Source organism: Erythranthe guttata, chromosome 13 (assembly GCF_056151865.1).
Source record: "Erythranthe guttata isolate IM_541 chromosome 13, IM_541, whole genome shotgun sequence".
Lineage (NCBI taxonomy): Eukaryota > Viridiplantae > Streptophyta > Magnoliopsida > Lamiales > Phrymaceae > Erythranthe > Erythranthe guttata.
This window is the reverse complement of record NC_142545.1, coordinates 15,910,926-15,926,485: the sequence shown is the minus strand read 5'-3', so window position 1 is coordinate 15,926,485 and position 15,560 is coordinate 15,910,926. Positions and strand designations below refer to the sequence as shown.

General features: G+C 35.7%; 4 protein-coding genes across 4 annotated transcripts; 2 read left to right on the top strand and 2 right to left on the bottom strand.

Moving 5' to 3' along the window:
• Window positions 1–318: 318 nt before the first annotated feature.
• Window positions 319–3,402, top strand: LOC105968796 (uncharacterized). The gene is made up of 7 exons (XM_012993466.2): window positions 319–531; window positions 747–811; window positions 1,313–1,428; window positions 2,171–2,310; window positions 2,422–2,569; window positions 2,666–2,825; window positions 2,914–3,402. The coding sequence occupies exons 2-7, from the start codon at window positions 799–801 to the stop codon at window positions 3,006–3,008; spliced, it is 672 nt and encodes a 223-aa protein (XP_012848920.1). The 5' UTR covers window positions 319–531; window positions 747–798; the 3' UTR covers window positions 3,009–3,402.
• A 187-nt stretch (window positions 3,403–3,589) lies between these two features.
• Window positions 3,590–8,407, bottom strand: LOC105968795 (calmodulin-binding protein 60 B). The gene is made up of 8 exons (XM_012993465.2): window positions 7,650–8,407; window positions 6,876–6,951; window positions 6,524–6,582; window positions 5,655–6,148; window positions 5,425–5,585; window positions 5,130–5,333; window positions 4,798–5,029; window positions 3,590–4,547 (listed from the first exon to the last, which is right to left on the bottom strand). The coding sequence occupies exons 1-8, from the start codon at window positions 7,763–7,765 to the stop codon at window positions 4,057–4,059; spliced, it is 1,833 nt and encodes a 610-aa protein (XP_012848919.2). The 5' UTR covers window positions 7,766–8,407; the 3' UTR covers window positions 3,590–4,056.
• Window positions 8,408–8,864: 457 nt separating this feature from the next.
• LOC105968477 (small ribosomal subunit protein eS28x) lies at window positions 8,865–10,175 on the bottom strand. Its single transcript, XM_012993113.2, has 2 exons — window positions 10,039–10,175; window positions 8,865–9,227 (listed from the first exon to the last, which is right to left on the bottom strand). Exon 2 carries the CDS (start codon window positions 9,223–9,225, stop codon window positions 9,028–9,030), a length of 198 nt encoding a protein of 65 aa, XP_012848567.1. The 5' UTR covers window positions 9,226–9,227; window positions 10,039–10,175; the 3' UTR covers window positions 8,865–9,027.
• Window positions 10,176–10,707: 532 nt separating this feature from the next.
• Window positions 10,708–15,173, top strand: SPHK1 (sphingosine kinase 1). The gene is made up of 10 exons (XM_012993806.2): window positions 10,708–11,139; window positions 11,298–11,420; window positions 11,514–11,614; window positions 12,247–12,319; window positions 12,823–12,909; window positions 13,030–13,107; window positions 13,313–13,383; window positions 13,842–14,138; window positions 14,302–14,424; window positions 14,669–15,173. Exons 1-10 carry the CDS (start codon window positions 10,824–10,826, stop codon window positions 14,894–14,896), a joined length of 1,497 nt encoding a protein of 498 aa, XP_012849260.1. The 5' UTR covers window positions 10,708–10,823; the 3' UTR covers window positions 14,897–15,173.
• The last annotated feature ends 387 nt before the right edge of the window (window positions 15,174–15,560 follow it).

Genomic DNA, 15,560 nt, shown 5'->3' with positions numbered 1-15,560 from the left:
TCGTACTACATAATTCGACGCGGTTAATTCTTTCATACCGCAACTACATTGAAGGCCGAAAGACGAAATATAACGTATGCACCAACCGTATAAAGAAATTATTATATCATGCATTTTACGAGTATAATGATTCAGGTCGCACCGAGATATTTTTATTATTTAAGCAAGATTACTAATTAACCATTCATTTATTGAAATTTACCATGCACACAATTGCAAAAAAAAAATGTGAATAATTATAAAAAAAAAATATTTAAATTTTTCTTATTCTAAATTTGGAATAAAGAAATAAAAGAAATTACTAGAGAGAAAAAAAAAAGCACACATATAAACCAATCCCTTGTTCGAAAAAATGCGAAATTAAAAAAATATAAACCCTAATAAATCGGAATAGATTCTATCGGCTTTTCTCCTCTCTCTATTGTCGCCGTACAAACACTGGTATCTTTATCCAGATTTGCCAAGGTTTAAGCTGTCGATCGAACCATTTTCCGTCGCTAAATTCGATTAGGGTTTCCTCATTACCAATAGGTTTGCTCTTCACTCCAATAAACTGTTATTCCTGCACCGCCATTTTGTTAATCTGAACTTTTTCACTGTGTATCTGAGTTTCATGGATTAATGTTTTTTTTTTGTTGTTTTATTAATGCACTTTTAATTCCTTGATGCGTGTATAATTGTGAACTAATGGCTTCGTTGTGATTTCATTTCAATAACAGATTTGTTTTTTTTTAATCCAATTTCAGTGACTGTCCCAAATTCGAAGTTTTTCGAGGAGTTCAGTTGAACTGCGATTCGATGGAGGACTGGGGTATCTATTCACCTCATATCTGTTTTTATATTTGCTGCACTGATCAGCTTCTTTAGTTTGCAAATAACTAGGTTTTTGTTCTTGAGCCAACAGAAAACTTAATGGATTTGAAATTGGATTGTGTCTATAAATTATTCTCTAGTAGGATATATGTTGGATTGGTTTAGACTCCGTTCTTTGCGTCAGCTGTTTTATTGAATTTATAAAAGAATTCATGCTCTCTTTCTAAAGATATGATTTTTTGAAGAATGAACTAGTGCAGATTTTTACGACTGTCATTATTATTTTTATATCAAAACGATCTATTTTTGCCTTCTATAATACATCTGAGGATATCTGGTGTTTTCGGTTTGAGGATCCAAACCCAGTTCAGCACAAGTGTTGTGTTTTCGAACTAGATAATATTTACAGACCCTTATCCATCTCTCCATATCTTAATTTAGGGAGTACCTCAATTATTTTGCAATATAGTTAGATTGTAACAAATGTATGGTGTTTCAGAAGATGAGCCCGTTCTAGATATTCTCAAGAAAAAGGACCAGCCGTTAAATAAATGGGATGATGAAGATTTGGACGATATCAAGGATTCTTGGGAAGACGAAGAAGAGCCTGCTTTGGTACGATGCAGTTCTGTTATTCTGTTATTTTCATCCAACGTAATTTGAGGATGTCGTGCATTTTTGGGCTAGGATTTTTTATGCCACTACTTGCCTGCATTGCATCATTTAGCGAAGTTGTTTTTTCTTTTTTCCCGCCCGTTATCACGTTTAAAAATTTATGTAGGAGTGTTTATATGATTGCTTACAATATTTGATGCATATAAACATATTGATAATTTAATTTGTCACCATCCTGGATGCCACCTTTTCCCGCTCCTTACCCTTGATACATCGTCGTATCATTTGGTAAGACCATAAAGCAAAGCTGATGGACACATTTTAAAAAGAGTTTTTTGCCCAATCTCCGATCAAATCAAGTGGATTTTAACGATTTTACCTTTGGATGAGAATTGGGCTAGGATTGGGGTTGTTGGGCTAGATCCATTTTTATTTCAGCCCTCCACTCGACGTTTTCTGTCATTTAAATGGCATGGCCAATTCCAAAATATGTGGAAGACTGAACCATAGCACAAATATGTCTTTCGAATGTCAGCATATTAAGCCTGGTGGATTCTCCCATCTCTTTTTTTCATTTTTAAATGGTTACAATACATTTTCTATTAGATTCTCTCTTCCTGTTTCAGAGTATATAGAAACGTATAATTTGTGATATTCAGTGGTGGGCTATTGGTTTGCGTTATACACGCACGCATATATATGATTGAATCCGTTTACCCCAAATTCCCAATGATGTGTTTAGGAACCCAAAGCTCAGCCACCACCTTCTGAAAAAGGCCCTAAAAAGGCTGGAGTAAAATCGACTGAAAAGAAAGGGAAAGCTGTTGAAGCTGTGAAGGAAGCACCTTTAGATCCTTTAGAAGAAAAACTTCGCCAGCAGAGGTGGGCGTCGTACTTCTTTTTTAAGCTGTTTTAATTATTTTTAAGAATGTTTATTGTCGTACTTAACCGACATTCTATATATCTTTCTGTACTGAACAACCTTCACTACAGGCTTGTCGAAGAAGCCGATTATAAGTCTACTGCAGAATTATTTGCCAAGAAAGGCGATGAAAAGACGCTCGACAGTTTTATTCCCAAAACTGAAAGTGACTTCTCCGAATATGCGGAACTTGTTTCTCATAAACTCCGTCCGTACGAGGTTTGCGGTGTTAGCCTCATTTTTGCTGTTCTATTGAATGATTTATCATCTGTAAAATTTTGACCTGGGTATTTATTTCTTTACTGGGAACTGTAGAAAAGCTATCACTATATTGGATTACTGAAGGCTGTAATGAGATTGTCGACGACTACTTTGAAAGGGGCAGATGCCAAAGAAGTAGCATCTTCCATTACTGCAATTGCGAATGAAAAGATTAAAGCAGAAAAAGAAGCTAATGCTGCCAAAAAGAAGCCAGGTAATGTAGTACTTACTCTATAACCGGACTTATGCTGAGTCAATTGAGTGGGTTTTTTTTTTCTGATTATTGTTTCTCTTGTTTACAGCTGGAAAGAAAAAACAGCTGCATGTTGGCAAGACAGACGATGACATGGCAATGGATTCATACCAGGGTTATGATGATGACGATGATTTTATGTGAGCTTGTGCTGCACGTACCGTTGTGATTGCTACACCGTCTGGTTGAGTTGAGTCGAGAACAAATATGAAGAGAAATTTGCGGCATGTTTCCAAATTTTCAATTGGGAGATTGACTAATGTAATATTATCCTTTTGCTGAATAAGAACATTAATTCTGTTCAGGTTTTGTTTTTGTGGTTGCTACTGAGTAAATTCGTTCGTTTTTTCGTTTTTTGTGTCGTTTCGGGTCTTGAGATTGTCATTGGTACTGACTGGTATACGTGAATCCAAGGTTTGCGTATAAAAAAGTTGTATTTCTGTATTTAAGTATAGCCCTATCGATATTTGAGATTCTCCGTCTCCGACAAGAAACAAATATTATGGGATTCTTCAGGTTATTTGACCAGCTTCTTCCAGATTTACAGCTGCATTCTAGTCTTGTGGTTGGAATTATTATTTTGATTTTATGTTTTGGTTTTTGGGAACAAATCAAACTACTGTAATCCTAATGCTATTGTTGTTCAAAAAGAGTTGAATTCGTCTTGCTATCGAGGAAAAACGGATGTAACTCGTCCAGTAAATACAGACATGAAATTTTAAATATTGGAAGCAAAAGAAAATGATTTCATATACATTTCACTCAAAATCACGCAACATTATTTTGTTAAGAGGAGCCAGATTTCTGGGCCGTCTAAACTCAATCACCTAAGCACACTTCTACTATAAAAATTACAACAGCTTTTATTCGAGACAACGAGACATCATTTACGATGTTAGACGCTGACGCGACAACCTGTGAGGAGAAAACAGTAGATAAATACAAAAAACACACCTGCTACTTTTAGAACGAAAGCTAGGCCTTCTTTCAAGTTGCACTAATCGATAAGAACTTACTTATTATACTCACTCAAGATCGACGTTAAGATTATCCCTTTGTTCAGTTCAACCAACCAGAGAGAGGCTTTCTACCCACCACCATGGACTCGAAATCGCACAGGGACAAAAAAGTCGTTTTACAACATGGACGACTCTTCGACATGCCACAAACATGATAGAAAAGAGAGCAATACCTAAAAATCATCAAGCTCCTCAATTTGTGCTCGTCTCTCAGCAGCTTTCTTCCGGATGAAAATGCCCCACCTTAGTGCTGCTTTAAGTTTGAGCCACCCAACAACAGCTTTTCCAGACGAACGCGTACGACCCTCCCCAAAACCGAATGTTGAAGGTGTCGCAGGGGTATAAGCCGAGTAATAATTATGCTCGTTTCCACTGAAGGGTGTGTGACCACCCATACTGAACATACGAAGTAGATGTTGCATGTCTTCGTGTTCGAGCATCTCGTGACTTCTTACACGGATTTCATCCTCGGGAATGTCTTCGAAACCCCTGTAAGAGGTAAGATTTGATGTGCTGGCGGTTGGGAAGCTAGCCGTGGTTGAGATTGGTTGACCAAGAGCCAGCTGGTCATGAGGAAATGAAGTGCCGTCTAACTGCAGAGCAACATGGAGATTCGGATTTTGTGGCTGTATAGGATAACGACCTCCAAGATTGTCATGATAGCCTGGAGAAAAGATTAAGCGTTATATTGTGAGCAGTTTTTAACCGTACAAGCAAAATGAAGATTGAGAAACTAAAAAGGCCTTTTTAAATAGGAACAACTTTCTTTATAACGAACGGCGAGCAGATTTAGAAGAAAATAACGATGAGAGAATTAAGAACTCCAAGTCCATCATGTATCAGGAATAAAAAATCACGATATAATAAAAATCTCGAAATTAGTTCAAGTTGACCGTCCAACTGTGTAATCTTACCTCCAATGGTCAATCCGGGGTTCACAGAAGGATTTTGAGGAGGAATTGAAGCTGAGAGAATAGGTACACTAAGCTGATCAAAAGAGTTGAGCTGATCTTGTGTGTGTATCCTGAGATCGTTCTCAAAGGGAGAGCTTTTATTCTGATCGAATCCCAGAAGAGATTTGCTATCATATTCTAGGACATTCATCCAGTTGTCATATGCCTTCTTCACCAACGTGTCCACAAATCCCTGCAATGCAAAATGACATTAGCTATTTGTATAACTCCTCTTATTTCATCCAAGTAAATTAAATTCCTAGATGAATCGTTTTTAATAATCATGCACTAACCTTTTGACTGTCGGAAAGAGAATCAACTGAAAGAAATTGTCCACCAGAAATCAAACCGCTGAACACGTAGATATTGTTAAAGATGACGCCAACGTCCCTTGGCTCGTCGGGATAGTAGATGTAAAGTTTTCCACTCAGGGCGCAGGTCTTCGAGTGTTCTATGAGGACTTCCCACATTTTATTTGACATTCCAGTTCCGAGTATCTGACATAAGTACAGGAAATCCACTGTAAACATGAAGTAATAAACAGATGGAGGAAATGGATTTGACGGAAGATTTAAGTTATAATCTCACATTTCTAAGTTTGTGTGGGTCCCTCACTACGAATCGCAAGAAGTCTTCTACTGTATGTATTCCCGCTTTGTTAAGCCTCTTATGGAATGACCCATCTTTCCCAATCTTTTCCAATCTCCAAACTTCGTCATTAAGTGCAGGCGGATAATGTTTCTTGTATACTACAAAATACAAGAAAGTCAGATTTGCCAAGAAATGGATAAAAACTATTAAGAAATTGATAAACTTACATTCTCCTCTGTGATCCTTGACTATGAAGGCATCAGTCTTTGCTTCGCGGATCCGATAAGCCTCAGAGGTACCAGATGTAACTTTCAAACCAAGTCTAAATTTTCTGCTTCTAATCCAACTAGAGTTGTCGGTAAATGTTAGCTCTCCAAGGGTTCCAACACCTTCCTTTAAAACCACTTGTAAGTCGCCAGTAAGGAGTGGCCTCTTTCCTTCTCGCTCTCTTACTATATGAGACTCAAATATTTCTTGAGTCCAGTCTTCATCATGCTCGTGGTTGAAATCACCTTCAAGAACAACAATCTCTAATTTAGCTGAGGATTCTGGACCTGATGTTACAATACGGCCTGTATTTGCGTCAAGCAAGACAATATGGATTGCAGAGCCCTGCTCTCCTTCCACTTTTCCACCCGTAAATAGAGGCAGTGACAGCTTGGACCTGAACTGAAGCTGTAAACTTCTTCCATCACGACCCTCAATTCTTTTTGGAGAAACCCTGCATGTTTATGGTTGAGATCACTTTCTTTGGAGCTCATTTCATATGTTGAGAATTGTTTCGGTCTATTGGTAAAAGGCTAAGTAATGATAATAAAAGTAGTAGTAATTAAGAGTGTATATACAATCCACAAAATACGATTAGAAAACTTTTGTCAGCAAATAAAAACAAAATTGCGGAAATCTTCAATTGTGGGATCATGGAAGTATTGTGAGATAACTAGAGATGGCAACAATACTAGCAGTACATCTAGATAAGTAAAGAGTAAGGTGATGAAATGAACACAAAGCTACATGAATATTACAAGGAATGGCATCATTTATACAAAGAAACCTGGAACTTCTCAAATTTAGTTAAGAATGGGTCACGTCATACCTTCCATTTAATTTGGCAGGACCCAGTTTTGCCAAGGCACGCTCCACTTCTTCACTAACCTGTCCGTCAAAAAATTCAGGCTATAAGTTAGTGAACCATAAATTGCATCACAATATCATCTGTAATAAACAAGATAGTAGCAATCATGTACTGAAAGCTGAGTAAGCACTTGGGCATGAGATATTTTGGATTTATCCAAGTCGAAACAGGAGAAACTAACGGATAACAAAAAAAATGTGAAAGTCAAATTGATAGAATGATTTAGACTATTTCTTCTTTACAGATGAATGCTGATAATAGTTATTGATATTCCATGAATAAAAACAAATTTATAGAGAGACAACAATCTTACAACTCTTCGAAGAATTGGTTCCAAAGATGAGCAAAGCTTCTGCAGGCTATCCACTTTTAGAGCCTCGACAATAACACTGCATCAACCATAAACTCAACATCAGAAAATGCCTTGCAATATATATATATACAAAATAAAGGTACTCCCTCTTCTTATTATCAAAATCTATATCGAGATTGCGTTTACTTTGCACAATAGTTAGGTTCACCGTTTCATTAGTTCAAATAACTGTTTCGTGAATAACGCATAATCATCAACTATACTAGCAGAATGTTCAACCACTCCAGTTAGCAACGGAAATACAACACGTGGCAACTCTCGAACAAACAACCATAAAAACATTCGAGATTCTATAGTATTTACCCGAAATGTACAAATGGAATAACATTCTCTAATAAACTAAGCATTCTCTTAAAGTACTAACATCAAAATTAAGTTCAATCTACCAATTTTATCTCATAAAAAAAGAGGACAAAAAATTAAAAAAAATTGCTTCGTCGCTACCGTTGAGACGAATAATAGTGATCGAAAACATACACTACAAACAGCAAACAGAGACGCACAAACAAAACAGCCAAATTAACCAAGCTGAAAACTGAGAACTACTACTAAAAGTCAACTCTCTCCCCCAATCTTCACCAGTCAACTTATAAACGCAACCACAATTGTAATTATTCAATCACCGTAGGAAGTAACATGAACATTATACAAAATACCCAAAAAATAACAGAACGGAGTTTACCGAGCGTGTAAAACAGTAAATAGTAAAATTACCTGGCAAGAGCAGGGCGTTTCCGATCAGGCTGGCCTTCCTCGCTAGTGCTCGGATCCAAACTCCGTTTCTCCCTCGCCGCCATACCGTTTGATGCTCCGATGTACCGAGCCTGCATCTCTCCCGCTATGTGTTTGTTCTAGAATCTACAGCTCCGTAAGGCAATTAATTAATTAATTAATTAATGACCAGTATAAAAAAATATACTATTTCCTTGTTTCAGATCTGATCTGATCTGATTCTGGAAATTAACAACGCCAACTGTAAACTGTTTTGAGTGAAATTTGGAGAGCATGTGGGGAGATTCCGACAGTGAAAAAGGAGAATAAAAGGAGCGGAAAGCAGAAATGGAAAGCGGGAAAAATTGAAATAGCCGGGAAAGGAGGTGGAACTTTCTGTGAAGCTTCCTTGAATGCTCTCGGAAATTCATGCTTATTTTTTTTTTTTATTAATTAAAAAATAAATATAAGAAAATTAAAAACATTTTCTATTATGATGGCTAGGATTGGGTGGACGTTTATTGGCTATAAAAAATAATTATTTGTGCATTTTAATATTTTATCCAGATACTTTTGATTTATACTGGTAAACAAGAAGACTTAGAAGAGTCAATACAATTAAATAACTAGTCTTAAACTTACAAAATAAAATAAATAAATAAATAAAATCTACAAGCCTAACACACCATACTCAACTTCAATAGAATATATTAGAAAAAAATTAACACTCTAAAAAAACTTAACACTCTAACAAACCTAACACCACACTCAATGCCATTGTTGAGTATTTTGCTTTGATTACCGACCCTCCATGCTTTCATTGTTAGGCAGCAACGCGCAATATAACCTCGATAAATTAATATTTAACAAATTAATAATTTCTTCCGGTCCCAACTAGATAAAATTATACTAAATTATTAGCCAGAAAACAAAACCAAGAACAAACCAACATCAGATATTTATCTGAAAAGGACAAAGTCATAGCCCCAAAAGAAAACATAGATCAAACGACGAAAAAACATCCGTCTTCTCAAAACCAAAATCGAAAACATTAGCAAAAGGCTCGGCATTGCATAAGCAAAGATGAATCATCAATCACATCTCTAAGAAGCAAAATTTTATGTACGTATAACACTAAATATACTCTATCGCCAGAAAATGAAACCAAGAACAAACAATCTTTAACTCAAAAGGAAGAAGTCATAACCCAAAAAAACATAGATCAACCGAACTTCCTGAATAAAAACGCATATCTTCCCAAAACATAGATGTTTTAACCAAAAGAACAAACAATAAACACGAGAGTCAATGTCAATGTCAATTCAGAAACAAAATCGAATACATTCGCAAAAGCAACCAACTCCTAAGTAAGACGAATCAATTATCTCAACCTCCTAGCTTCTCGTTCAGACTCGAGCAAGGTGAGAATATCTCCTTCCCTAACGGGGCCTTTGACATTCCTCATGATGAAACGATTCTGATCATCGATAAATTTGACCCTCACCTGAGTAACTTGCCCACGAGACCCAGTCCTTCCAATCACCTTCACAACCACAGCATGCTTAATTTGCGACTCCATTTCTGCACCAAATTAAAAGGAGACATCGAATCAGTATAAATATAGAGAAACGAATTCGACGCAAAATTATAAATAAATCAAGCATATTTAGGTACAATAAATTGCTATAAATCACTCGGAAACATAAACAGGTGTACTAAAGGATGAAAATACAGTATTAAGCAAGCGATTGTATACGTCGAACGATCAACGTAACAAGACACATACTACAACACACAATTTGTTTTTTTTTTTTCCAATTACTATTTTCGAGCGAACTCACAGACACAGAACATCGAATTAGTATCAATATACAGCGAGAACACATTCAACACAAAATTACAAATAAATCAAGCATATTTAGGAAAAATAAATAGCTATAAAACACTCTGAAACATATACAGCGTATACTAAAGGATGAAAATTCAGTATTGAGCAAGCGACTGTATACGTCGAACGATCAACATAACCCGACACATACTACAACATACAATTTGATTTTTTATTCTATTATTACTAGTTTCGAGCAAACTCACAGATACAGAACAAAGCATATTTTTTAAAATTAGGTTTAGTTCCAATAAAATCAACATAATTCCGCCATGTAAATAAGTCTACATTCATGAAATTAACACAAAGAATGAAACGCTGTAAGCGTGGCAGACAGCAAAATCAAACAAAACAAGCACCAAGCGACGACAAACTGAAATCAGGAAAAAAATTAAATAAAATATTCACTATATAATAGAACGAACGAACGAACGAACAGCGTAATGATCTGCAAATAGTTATTATATATACATATCGGAGAAGCATGTAGGTGTGTGAACGAACCTGGGAAACGAAAAGACAGAGAGTTGCAGCCGTTCGATGAGCAACAACGGAAAAGAAGAAACCCCAAAAGAAGATTTTATTTTATAGAAGCCGGGTGCGTGACTGAAAATTACATTCCTACCTACTCTGTATAAAACGTACAAATAAAAATCGTGTGTTGATAACGGGCCGAATTGCAAAAATAATCAACTATTTACAAATTGTTCTTATTTTTTATAGGTCTAGCCCAATGAATTATAAAACGGGCGTCGACAATTATAAGCTTAGATCCAATTAAAGCCCATGTTAAGTTAACGAATATAATAAAATCTCGATAAATTAATAATTTTATTTAAATAATATTTTTTTTTTCATTCCCAATTCGATAAAAACGTATTGAATTATTAGTTAGATAATTTAAATTTTCATTAAATTAATAAAATTTTATTAGTCTCAACTATATTAATTTAAAGAAGTTTAATTATACCTAGCTTAAATATTATGAGTGATATTTTTTAATAATTATATTCTTCGAGTTTCTAATTAAGTACTCATATTATTCATCACTTCATAATTTTAATGAAACATTAATTAGTTTTTTTAACCTCTTCCAATTTTACCTTAATTGCTCATAGATTATTTTCAACATTGATTTTGTCAAATAAATGAACTAATTAACGGAAATAAATTCAACAAGAATAACAAGCAAAGTAGACAACGGGACAACTAAAAGTCCAAAACGGAAAAAACCAACACAAAAACCCGTTCACATTTATGATCCGATAAAGCAGTGAGTAAATCTCGTTATGGATCAACCGGAAATTGGGGAATTCATACTCTCGGAGCAAGTACGCGTTAACGGCCGCATTACGGCGGCAACTCTTTCTTCCGGTGGAGAATTGGGGTGGGGCGACCGGCGGCTGGACGTGAAGAAACAGGTCCTCGGCTTCTCTGTCGAGGGATCCGAGATTAAGATTAGAGCTGTTGTGGAGGCTGCGGCTGGATCATGGTGCTCCGGCGACAAAACTAAACTGATTAGGAAGTGCTTCACTCTCGAGCTGTTATCGATTGATTCTCTTCGCCTCTGGAGTCAGAAACTCCAGGAATACCTAGATTCTCTTGGTAAAGTTTTGGGCGTTCGATGATTGCGTGATTATCTCCTTTTGATGTGATTGATTACGTGTTATTTGGATTTTGTGTTGAGTGATTTGCAATTCCGATTGCGTAGATCCTCTGATCAGTTCGTTATTTATATTTCAGTTTTGTGTTTTTGGGTTCAGGTAGGCCGAAGAGGCTATTCGTATTTGTGAATCCGTACGGAGGGAAGAAGTCGGCGTCGACGATTTTTGTGAGTGATGTGAAGCCTTTGCTTGATGATGCCAGTGTTGAGTACACTGTACAAGGTCGATGCTCGGTTTTTGTTTTATTTTGTGTAGTCAAAAATTGCAATAGTGTTTAAATATATGTGCGTATTGAATCTACTTTCGTATTTCCAGAAACTAAATACCAGCTTCATGCGAAGGAAGTTGCTCGGTCGCTGGATCTTGCAAAATATGATGGAATTGTTTGCGTTAGCGGAGATGGAATTCTGGTTGAGGTAGGTTGGTTATTTGTGGTCACATATTTATGGATGTTCTCTGTGATTTATTATAATTATGCCTCGTAACTTGCGACTAACTTTGAAATCATTTTGCTGGTAAATTTGAGTTAAATTGTGGCTTTAATTGGTCAGTTAAAGAAAGTCAGTGATCCATGCCTTTTCTGGTGTTTAGTTGTTTCATTTAGCTGCTATATTGGCTGAACTTCCTAATCTGTATTGTTGTAAGTAGTAGGAGCTAAAGTGAGATTATGCACAATAATTCCAACTATGGATTAACCAATCTACCTCTAGGGTAAACCATGAAATGATATCAAGAGAAGTTAATGTTTGTTGATGAAAAACACTCGCTCGATTTATAATCTAGCCATGGAGAAACATGTATTATTGCTTACTGGAGGGCTTTCCAGACTCAAACGTGGTACTGATGTAGGTTTTCGGGATATTGGTTTTTAGGGGTTAATAGGCCATCCGATTGTTCTCCTGATGGAAATGGAAGTACATGAACAGCAACCCTTTCGTGAATTCATAAGCTCTTAGAAAAATTAACTGATAATTGTTAAGTAATTTCTGAAAGGTAAAAATATTGTTCACCTCCTCATTGTTTCTCAATATATTACGGCTCTTAGTAGGTACTAAATGGACTGCTCATCAGGGAGGACTGGGAAAATGCAATTAAAATACCTCTCGGAGTGGTACCTGCAGGTTAGATTCTTCTCGAATATTATCAAAATTATATCTGAGTAAGTTTCGCTTTATTCATAATAAAAAGAAAGTGAAATTTTCACTAAAAGATCTTTTCATTTCTTAGCCCACCATGCTATAAATATCCAAATCAACAAACACGTATATTTTTTTTTTATTAGAGCTCGATTTTTATCCAGTACCATGTAATCATTTCTCCCCAATTTCATGACATATTTCTAGCAGTCCTTTTTCGGAATGGTGTTAACTAACATTTAATATGTAGTCATTTGGGAGTTACTTAAACCAACTGTTGGGTTCTAGAAATAGTTGTTGCTTAGCTAAAATCATATGTACATAATTTGTCCCACAATGATACATTGACTCATCTTTATAGTATTAGTTCGGAGTTCGTCTCAGTGAATAGCAGTAGCAGTCAATTTAAATAAGTGATATCTTTTATTTTAAAGATATTTCTGATTGTGAGCTTTGAAAATATGAAATGACATCTCTAAGCAAAATAGGAACTGGAAATGGCATGGTGAAGTCGTTGCTAGATTCGTGTGGTGAACCTTGTGCAGCATCTAATGCAACTATGTCTATTATTCGAGGTATGTTGAGTTCTTCTTTTTCTTCCTGTTGCCATGTTGCCTGTTACCAGCTTCTTTTTTTCTTGAGATTTTTCTTAAAACTTAGTGTAATGGAAATATTTGCTTGCTCACATATGGCAGGGCATAAGCGCTCACTGGATGTAGCTACTATATCACAAGGGGACACCAAGTTTTTTAGCATGTTAATGCTGGCATGGGGTATTGGCCGTCCATTTAATTTGTGCAATGTTCTCAGTAGCTCAAATTTCAGTTTTCATATTCTTATTACTAATTCATTTGGATAAATAATTTAAACAAGTAAACCGAGTCTTACCGGGGAAAATAAACTGAATCTTTGCTCATGTAAGTAGACTGTGTTAGTTACTTATTATGATGTATACTTATATTTGAGATATAATTGCAGGTCTCGTGGCTGATATTGATATTGAGTCTGAGAAATACAGGTGGATGGGAAGTGCTCGGTTAGATTTTTATGTGAGTTTTACAGTTGCTATTTCCTTTTAATGTTTCAAAATCATATTTTGAGCAATCGTAATTATTAACCTATGTACTGCCAGGTATAAGTTATATGTTTGTGATCTTTCAGTTACTTGTTCTGCATTTTTCTAAAGGTGGAGCATTGTACTTCTATTATATATTAGTATGTAAATTACTAATATATAAGCTGTACATCAGCCAACAAAAAGGTTTCCTGTAGAAATATAGGCTGTATTTGATACTTGGTGTTTCTTGATTTAGTTATTTGAGATTACTTCCAATTGCTTGTGGCTTTACGTTGTTAATATGTCTGATGTGAAATTTTGAAAAGGTTTCTAAGTTTTTGTCTGGTGTTCTGTTCTGTTCTAATTGTTTTCATGTATCGTTGATTCCCAGGAATTAATTATTACCATACCCATAAATCTTGTCCTGGGACATTCTTACTATTATTTCAGGGTCTTCAGCGGATACTTGGTCTTAGGAAGTATAACGGCAGCATTATTTTTGTGCCAGCATCTGGCTTTGAATCTTATGGAGAACCAATAGATGTAGAGAAGGAAGTCATTTTTGAAGGAGAAAGTAAACCGAAATCTGACGATGGACCTGTTACAACCCAGGACTATGGTTACCAGGGTCCTAAAGTTGATATGAAGAGTTTGAACTGGCGCAAGATTAATGGACCTTTTGTTTCAATCTGGCTTCATAATGTACCATGGGGAGGTGAAGATACTATGGCAGCTCCTGATGCTCAGGTTTTTGTTCAATTCATGTACATAAATTTAGTCTTTCGGTTATTATATCTCATATTTTTCGATTTTACCAAGTGTTTACTTTTTATTGGACAAATATGAGGTGATTAACTAGCCAAAATACTTATGAATAAGAATCTCATCGTTCGCTCTATTTGGTATGCAGTTTTCCGATGGTTGTTTGGACCTGATCATGATAAAGGACTGTCCCAAGTTATCCTTGCTAATGTTGATGAATGGATTGAACGATGGAAGCCATGTTAAATCTCCACATGTATCTTACCTGAAGGTGCGTGCATTCATCATTTTTAATCTTAGTCCTCGTTTGGCTCCTACAATATAAATTAGCCAAGATAAGAGCCCAATTGTATAATTGCACATATGGTTAATAATAAGCCAAAATAAGAGCTCGTCTTTTCATGATTGCGGGCCTGCCTGAAAATTTATCGTACTAACCAAACATCTAATCATGTACTCATCTTATACCAACCAAACGAGGCCTTAGAAAAATCTTGACCTCTTGAAATGAACAGGTGAAGGCATTCATTTTGCAGCCCGGCCCGAGAGTTGATGACCAGACGAAAGCTGGGATAATAGATGTAGATGGTGAGGTTCTAGCTAGAGGGAAAGGATCATACAAATCCGAAGAAAAGACACTAATGAGTTATGACAAACTACTCATTAAAGTCGATCAAGGATTGGCTACTTTATTTGCTCCTAGTCTTGATTTGGCCGATCTAATACCTATTCCTCGAGATTGATTTCCCCCTTCTTTCTGAAGATTATTAAAAGAACAGAGTTGATTTCGGGATTTTTGCGCAACGGTAAGCATCGCGTGGCTTGTATTTAAGTTCACAAATAATTGATAATGTATGTGTTTTCATGTATAGACTACAGTATATATACAGAGTACAGACTGTATAGTGTTTGTATTTGGCAAAAAAAATGAAGTTCCGCTTTCCTCGATCAACTTTCGGTTTCCAGCTTATTACTTTGGGATATAAATTAAACAAAGTTATTTAATATTCTTTTTTGCAATGTTTCTGGATGCGTGTAAAATGTGTAACGTTTATGTTTGAGTGTAGTAGCTAATTATTACCAATATTGATAAGTCTTTTTAATTCGTAAAAAATATACAATGAGTTGGTAAGACAACAATAATAGTAATAAATAAATAAAAATAGAAAACGACAACCCCCTTTACTCTTTGTGAAAATTAGACATAATAGAGTAGTGAAAACTCAAAAGCACAACTGTTTTCTTTAGTGCTATAACAATGGAAAAGTTAAATTGAACCTGCAATATTCCCATGCATGCATCTATTTATGCACCATTTGCACTTTATTTAATTACACTTTATTAATAAATTGCTAAATATACACAGCAAACAGCCTTATATTTGGTGGGTTGATGCCAAATAGTCAA